The 8,869-nt window shown below is 44.6% G+C and overlaps 1 protein-coding gene across 1 annotated transcript in view; it reads right to left on the reverse strand.

Moving 5' to 3' along the window:
- LOC147097566 (hepatic lectin-like) overlaps positions 1-5,609 on the reverse strand; it is a 78,259-nt gene extending 72,650 nt beyond the window's left edge. Inside the window, exons 1-2 of the mRNA XM_085971515.1 lie at positions 5,510-5,609; positions 4,723-4,842 (exon numbers count right to left, since the gene is read on the reverse strand). Coding sequence (XP_085827641.1) covers positions 4,723-4,842; positions 5,510-5,597 — 208 coding nt within the window. The 5' untranslated portion in view covers positions 5,598-5,609. The remainder of the gene's footprint in view (positions 1-4,722; positions 4,843-5,509) is intronic.
- Positions 5,610-8,869: the final 3,260 nt, after the last annotated feature.

The raw sequence follows: 8,869 nt of genomic DNA on the forward strand, positions 1-8,869 counted from the left end.
GAGAGTAGGCTGGGTTGGAGGAGGAATTGTGATTTGATCAATGAAAGGTGACATGACTGGGTGACAGGAAGGGGAGTAGACAGGAGAGAAGAGAGGAGCTAAGAGAAAAACATGGAGATAGAAGTAATGGGCTTGGGTCTGGATTGACATGGAAAACACACAAGGGAATGGAGATTAAATTCCTCAGCCCAAAGCTTCCAATGACCCTGTTGAGTGGCCAGAAGTACAGCGGGGCAGGACTTCTTGCTGCTCTTTTTCTGTCTCCTTGATCCTCTCCCAAATCCTGTGGATGGGGTCATTGGGATATACAAGCTGGGCACAGACAGCTGTAGTTCCCCAATGGAGGTGTTCGCCCCACTGAGGAGGTGGATGTTGGAGTGGCTTCCTTAAACTTCATGATGGGGCCCAGAGGCCCAAATCCAAAGATAAGTGTTTGAAATTGCTGCCCTGCTCTGCAGGGAACAGAGGATAAACTCTGTGAAGGTAATCGATCCTTTCAGGATCAATCACCTCTGTGTTCATTATTCATGGAACTTCTCCAGCACAAACTGAACCGTCGCTCATTCTCATCATCATGCCTGCCACTGGGTCTATGAGGGACACCATGGACACAATTCCTGGGCGAGTCCTGGAAAGCCCCAGACATGTCCTCATTCAGTGCGATGTAACGGGGCAGGTCATAGAGTTATACAGCACAGAAAGAGGCCATTCGGCCCATTGTGTCCGCACCGGCCATCAAGCGCTATCTATTCTAATCCCATTTTCCAGCACACGGTCCGTAGCCTTATATGCTACGGCGTTTCAAGTGCTCCTGTAAATGCTTCTTGAATGTTGTGAGAGTTCCTGCCTGTACCACCCTTTCAGTCAGTGAGTTCCAGATTCCAACCACCCTCTGGGTGAAGAACTATTCTTCAAATTCCCTCTAAACCTCCTGCCCCTTACCTTGAAACTATGCCCCCTGGTTATTGACCCCTCTACTGAGGGGAAAAGTTCCTTTCTATCTACCCTATCTATGCCCCTCATAACTTTATACACCTCAATCAGGTCCCCCCTCAGTCTTCTCTGCTCTAAGGAAAACAACCCCAGCCTGTCCAGTCTCTCTTCATAGCTGCAGCACTCCAGCCCAGGTAACATCCTGGTGAATCTCCTCTGCACCCTCTCCAATGCAATCACATCCTTCCAATAGTGTGGCAACCAGAACTGCACACAGTACTCCAGCTGTGGCCTAATGAGCGTTTTGTAAAGCTCCATCATAACCTCCCTGCTCTTATATTCTAAGCCTCGGCTAATGAAGGCAAGTAACCCATATACCTTTTTAACCATCTTATCTACCTGTCCTGCTGCCTTCAGGGATCTATGTACATGCACACCGAGGTCCCTCTGATCCTCTGTCCTTCCGAGGGTCCTACCATTCATTGTGTATTCCCTTACCTTGTTAGTCCTCCCAAAATGCATCACCTCCCACTTTTCAGGGTTAAATTCCATTTGCCACTGTTCTGCCCATCTGACCAACCCGTCTATATCATCCTGTAGCCTGAGGCTTCCCTCCTCGCTATTTACCACTCCACCAATTTTCGTGTCTTCTGCAAACTTACTGATCATACCTCCTACATTCATATCTAAATCATTAATGTACACTACAAACAGCAAAGGACCCAGCACCAATCCCTGCGGTACACCACTGGACACAGGCTTCCAGTCACAAAAACAATCTTCGACCATCACCCTCTGCCTCCTGCCACTAAGCCAATTTTGGATCCAATGTGACAAATTGCCCTGGATCCCATGGGCTCTTACCTTCTTGACCAGTCTCCCATGCGGGACTTTGTCAAAAGCCTTACTGAGTTCCATGTAGACTACATCAACTGCACTACCCTCATCCACGCACGTAGTCACCCCCTCGAAAAATTCAATCAAATTGGTTAGACATGATCTCCCCCTGACAACGCCATGCTGACTATACTTGATTAATCCTTGCCTCTCCAAGTGGAGACTAATTCTGTCCCTCAGAATTTTTTCCAATAATTTCCCTACCACTGATGTTAGACTCACTGGCCTGTAATACCCTGATGTATCTCTATTACCCTTCTTGAATAATGGTACTACGTTAGCTGTTCTCCAGTCCTCTGGCACATCTCCTGTGGCCAGAGAGGATCTGAAAATTTGTGTCAGAGCCCCTGCAATCTCCTCCCTTGCCTCACACAGCAGCCTGGGATACATCTCGTCTGGGCCTCAGTATTTATCCACTTTTAAGCCCACAAAAACCGCTAGTACCTCCTCCCTCTCAATACTAATTTGGTCAAGTATATCACAATCCCCCTGCCCGATTTCTATGCCTACATCGTCCTTCTCCATAGTGAACACAGATGCAAAATATTCATTTAAAACCTCACCCGCATCTTCCGGCTCTACACACAGATTGCCACTTTGCTCCCTAATTGTCCCTACTCTTTCCCTGGTTATCCTCTTGCCCTTAATATACTTATAAAACACCTTGTGATTTTCCTTTATTTTGCCTGCCAGTGCTTTTTAATGCCCCTCTTCGCTCTCCGAATTTCTTTTTAAGTACCCCCCTGCACTTTCTATACTCCTCTAGGGCTTCCAATGTTCTTAGTCCTTTGTATCTGCCAAAAGCCTCCCTTTTTTTCCTAATCCATTCTCGTATATCCCTTGACATCCAGGGTTCCCTGGGCTTGTTAGTCCCACCCTTGACCGTTACGGAACATGTTGGTGTTGTACTCTCTCTATTTCCTTTCTGAAAGTCTCCCACTGCTCTGATGTGAATTTTCCTACAAGTTGCTGATCCCAGTCCACTTTGGCCAGATCCTGCCTTATCATATTAAAATCGGCCTTCCCCCAATTTAGAACCTTTATTTCCGGCCCATCTTTTTCCTTTTCCATGACTACCTTAAATCTCACCGAATTATGGTCACTGTCACCAAAATGCTCTCCTACTGACACTTCTACCCCTTGCCCGGCTACATTCCCTAGAATTAGGTCCAGTACCGCCCCCTCTCTTGCAGGACTTTCTACATGCTGGCTCAAAGAGCTCTCCTGGATGCACTTTAAGAATTCCGCACCCTCTAAGCCTTTCACACTCTGACTATCCCAGTTAATATTGAAGTTGAAATCCTCTACTATTATTACCTTATTATTTCTACACTTCTCTGAGATTTGCCTATGGGTCTAAGCGGGGCAGCCCTTCAATTGAGCACAGTTTCCCAGGGGAGCTGAAAGGGGTGGAAATTCTGCTGATCTGGACTCCACACTAATAACAATCACCAGTCACCTTGCAGTTCTCCACATTCCCACAGATCAGAATTTCTACCCTCGTAAATCCTTTTAAAAGTCAATTAGACAGTTGCTTGAAAAAGTGGAAGATTAAAGAGTGCGGGGAGCGAGGAGCAGTGGGATTAGTCTAGGCGGCTCACGTGGCCTCTGCTTCTTGCTGTCACAGCTCTACTGAACGCAGGCTCCGTCCAGTCAGCTATTAAAATAGCTTCGGGTTCTTTTGCACATCACAGGACTCCGAATTACATTTATTCATGAGGCTCCCATCTGAGTCAAACAAGAGTCTCAACTGCCCAAGAAAACAGCAGCATTAAGATGTCTGCAGGCCAGTGAAAGAACAGGAAGTTTACCGCTTGGATTTTAACTCCCATCCTGTCTAGTTACTGCCGGGCCGAAGGAGGTAAAAGTCCCCCTAATGTGTCTGTCTTTTCTCTAATGCAGTAAGGAGCTTCAAACCCTCCCCAGGAGTCTAAAGATGTGTCCAATTCACTGTTAGATCAGTGAGCCTGTATTTACTAAAGGTGTTGTTATGTGTCCTGCCCCACACTGTCGAGTAGGATCACCTTTACTATTACTGATCCCCAGTCCCACTACTGAATTAATATTGGGCCAAATCTTGCTGGAGTGAGGCAACTGGCAGTGTGCGCCATTAGTTAGATTTTTCCTGCCCCCTTCAGCTCAAAGGTTTTTTGCTCCATAACTTGCTGGAAGTTCGAGGGCAACGGAGCATCTGAGACCTTATTGAACGACGGGACCACCAGTGTATCTCCTTAACCAATGAGATTTAAGGATTGAAAAATGAACTAGGAATGACTGAGAAGAGGGTGAATTCAATGCCAACAATAGATTGGATTAAGAGAGAGAGGAGAAAGAGAAAGGAAGGAAAAGTAAGAAAAACATTTAAATTTAAAATTTAACATTTGTAAAATCTCCAAAAACAATTCACTACCTGAAGGAATGAGACTTCACAGTTTAATTGTTCACTTTCTGGGCCAGAGGGGTTGACTGGCACTCATTAACAATAATCACAATTTTAAAAGATAACCTATGCCGTTAATTACTAGACTTAATTTTCTGAGCTGGGTTTAATGGACAATTATGGGCAAATGCAGAAACTTCAGGAAACTCATGGGGAGGTTAAGGGCGAGATACAGTTTTTGCGAGGCTAACGGCGGAGCGGCGCAAATCGTCCAGCAACCTCTGGCGATTTGCAATTCACAGGGTATCTCTTCCTCGCCACAAGATGTCGGCCAATTTGTACGTTAATAATGGCGTGCGTTTTTCACACAGTTATTGTTTCAGCAAATTCTGGCCCGATACCTACATTATTAATGCATGCTAATTCATGCACAGCTCTGAATTAGCTTTGTTAACTCTCATTGCAGAATTCACAACAGTAACTTCCATAGTTTCAAATATCACAAAACTTACACAGTATAACTGCAGTGCCAAGAATCACTACAGACAGCAGGATGGAGAGACCCAGGAGAATGTAGATGATCAGAGGTGACCATTTTCCTCGGACAGGCTCTGTTGATCGGACACCACGCTCTGCAAAGTGTAAGTGAAAGTCATCACTGCAAGAATTAGAGGAAACCGTCTTGTGAAAAAAGCTCCAAACCTTTTCTCGTTTGGACCTGGAGAAGAGGCAGAGGAGCCGAGTGTTGTTGTCAACACTGGAATGTTTTAAACTTTGCACCATTGGGCCTCTCGAACACACATTTCTTCAGTACAAGAACATTCATCAACAGCAGATTAGAGAGCTAAGCTGGGCAGGAAACTGAAGTGGCGCAAGTTATGGACAGTTACAAACAACAGGCACAAAATATCATTTACTCAGGTAATCTGCAGGGTACAAGGAATAAAGACCATTTGTTCATCTCACCCCTCTGTCCTCATCATTTCTTCAACATTTCACCATCCCTCATCCAGCATCTTTACATCATTACCTTCCTCGCAGATTTCAGTGTGAGCCCACAACACCATCAGTTAAAGGGATGGTCACGGGGGGTTTCTGACCCCACTGCTTTATTTCACAGTTCAGATCTAAATCCATCAGTTTTTGTGAAGAGGTGGAATTTCCTGACAACACGCTCTCCCAATCAACGAGAAATGACCTTTTCACTGTTGTTAACAGATCTGAAGGTGTTAATAAATTCGAGCTAATTAACTCAAACTGAATGAACTCTACAATAATGATCAGATCACTGATGTGTACCTGGCTGCAACTCCTCCTGTTTTCCTCTGCCTTCTATTAGTTGATCAGGACAAAAATCATTGAGATTTTGATAATTGTCTAGCTCCATGTCACCAGCTGGATGAACTTCTTGTCTTTGAAGAACGTGTGAGAGGCTGTTAGAGAAATGGGACGTTTTGCCTCACTCAGTTCCTCTTGCTGCACTTTCAGTGTTTCTCTGATAAACCACAACTATAAATATTTTCTGATGGACACACACTTCTGTTTTTAGATGATGGGTTTAAATGGCAATGCCCTGAACTGAGGACCTTGAGGAGTCTGTCAGGCATTCCTGTCCTAAACATACTCTCAGACCGAGGGCTTTTATACAGATCTCTTTGGGTTTGTAGATATTCACTGTTGCAGGTTCTTTCTTCCGCTGCACACTATTCCAGAATAGTATGTTGCCTCCCTGATGCCAGGGTCAAGGACGTCACTGAGCGGCAGCAGGACATTCTGAGGGGGGAGGGTGAACAGCCAGATGTTGTGGTCCATCTCAGTACCAATGGCATATGTAGAAAGAGGGATGAGGTCCTGCAAGCAGATTTTAGGGAGCTAGGAAAGAGATTAATAAACAGGACCACAATGGTAGCAATCTCTGGATTACTCCCAGTGCCATGTGCTAGTGAGTACTGAAATAGGAGTATAGAGCAGATGAATGTGTGGTTGGAGAGATGGTGCAGGAGGGAGGGCTTTAGATTCCTGAGGCATTGGGACCAGTTCTGGGGGATGTGGGCCTTTTAAAAGCCAAATGGGTTGCACCTCAACAGGGCCTGGAACAATATCCTCGTGGGGCGGTTTGCTAGTGCTGTTGGGGAGGGTTTAAATTGGCTTGGCAGGGGAATGTCAACCTGAGAGTATTTTCAGAAAGGGGAGAAGCAAAGCTGGAATTTAAGGCAGAAAACTAGAAAGTGAGCTTGGAATTCAGAGGAAACAAAGGCTAGAAAATAGACAAGAAAAGAGTTTGGCAGTGCTTAATGGTATATACTTCAATGCAAGGAGTATAGGGAATAAGGCAGATGAGCTGAGGGCACAGATAGACACTTGGAAGTATGATATCATAGCTATTACTGAGACATGGCTGAAAGAAGGGCAGGAATGGCAGCTCAACATTCCTGGTTACAGGATTTTCAAATGAGATAGAAAGGGGGGATAAAAAAGGAGGGGGGTCACAATATTGGTTAAAGAAACAATTACAGCTGTGAGGAGGGATGATATGTTAGAAGGATCATCAAATGAGGCCGTATGGGTTGAACTGAAGAACAAAAAAGGGCCAATCACACTGCTGGGACTGTACTGTAGACCCCAAATAGTCAAATAGAAGAGTAAATATGTAGGCCAATTTCTGAGAAGTGCAAAAACAATAGGGCAGCAATAGTCAGGGGTTTCAACTATCCCAATATTATCTGGGATAGAATCCGTGTAAAAGGTATACAGGACGCAGAATTCTTAAAATGCATTCAGGAGACCTTTTTTAACCAGTACGTAGCAAGCCCAACAAGGAGGGCGTGGTTCTCAACTTGGTTTTAGGGAATGAAGCTGGGCAGGTGGAAGGGGTATCAGTGGGAGAGCATTTTGGTGGTAGGAATCATAATTCAGTTAGATTTAGCATAGTTACGGAAAAGGGAAAAGGTAGACTAGGAGTAAAAGTACTTAATTGAGGAAAAGCCAGTTTTACTAAGCTGAGATGCGATTTAGCATAAGTGGACTGGAAACAGCTACTTGAAGGTAAATCAGTGTCACAGCAGTGGGAGGCATTCAAGGTGGAGATAGTGAGGGTTCAAAGCAAATACGTTCCCTCAAAGAAAAAGGGTGGGACTCCCAAATCTAGAGCCCTCTGGATATCAAGGGGCAAACAGGGTAGGATAAGGCAAAAAAAGGGAAGCTTATGTCAGATACTGAGAGCTAAACACTGCAGAAAGCCGAGAGGAGTATAGGAAATGCAGGGGTGGAATTAAAAAGCCAATTAGGAAAGCAAAAATCAAGGAAAACCCAAAGATGATTTATAAATACATCGAGTAAGAAGATAACTAAAGAAAGAGTCGGGCCTATTAGAGACCAAAAAGGTAACTTGTGTGCTGATGCGGAAGATGTGGGTTTGGTTCTTAATGAATACTTTGTGTCTGTCTTTACTAAAGAGAAGGAGGATGCAGACAGTGTAGTTAAGGAGCAGGAGTGTGAAATATTAGATGAGATAAACATAGTGAGAGAGGAAATATTAAGGGGTTTAGCATCTTTGAAAGTAGATATATCACCAGGCCCGGTTGAAAAGGCTGTTAAGAGAAATAAGAGAGGAAATAGCAGAGACTCTGACCATCATTTTCCAATCCTCTTTGGCTACAGGTGTGGTGCCGGAGGACTGCTAACATTGTACCATTGTTTAAAAAGGGAGAAAGGAATGGACCGAGTAATTACAGGCCATTCAGCCTAACCTCGGTGGTGGGCAAATTATTGGAAAGAATCCTGAGGGACAGCATTAATCATCTTTTAGAAAGACACGGATTAATCAAGGAGAGTCAGCGTGGATTTGTGAAGGGAAGGTCGTGTCTGACGAACTTGAATGAATTTTTTGAAGAGGTAACATGTATCGCGTTTGATGTAGCCTACATGGATTTTAGCGAGGCTTTTGACAAGGTCCCACATGGCAGACTGGTCAGAAAAGTAAAAGCCCATGGGATCCAAGGGGAAGTGGCAAGTTGGATCCAAAATTGGTTCAGTGGCAGGAAACAAAGGGTAATGGTCGACGGGTGTTTTTGTGACTGGAAGGCTGTTTCCAGTGGAGTTCTGCATGGCTCAGTAGTAAACCCATTATTTTTTTGGGATATATCAATGATTTAGACTTCAGTGTAGGGGGCATGATTAAAAGTTTGCAGATGATACAAAAATTGGCCGTGTGTTTGATAGTGAGGAAGAAAGCTGTAGACTGCAGGAAGATATCAATGGACTGGTCAGGTGGGCAGAAAAGTGGCAAGTGGAATTCAATCTGGAGAAGTGTGAGGTAATGCATTTGGGGAGGGCTAACAAGGCAAGGGAATACACAATAAATGGTAGGATACTGAGAAATTTAGAGGAACAGAGGGACCTTGGAGTGCATGTCCACAGAACCATGAAGGTAGCCAGACAGGTAGATAAGGTGGTTAAGAAGGCACTTTCCTTTATTACCCGAGGCATAGAATGTAAGAGCAGGGCGATTATGCTTGAATTGTATAAAACACTAGTTAGGCCACAGCTAGAGTTCTGGTCACCATATTACAGGAAGGATGTGATTGCACTAGAGAGTGTACAGAGGAGATTTACGAGGATGTGGCATAGTGGTTAGCACTGTTGCCTCACAGCGCCAGG

Source organism: Somniosus microcephalus, chromosome 31 (assembly GCF_052327205.1).
Source record: "Somniosus microcephalus isolate GS21.2 chromosome 31, FLI_Smic_1.0, whole genome shotgun sequence".
Lineage (NCBI taxonomy): Eukaryota > Metazoa > Chordata > Chondrichthyes > Squaliformes > Somniosidae > Somniosus > Somniosus microcephalus.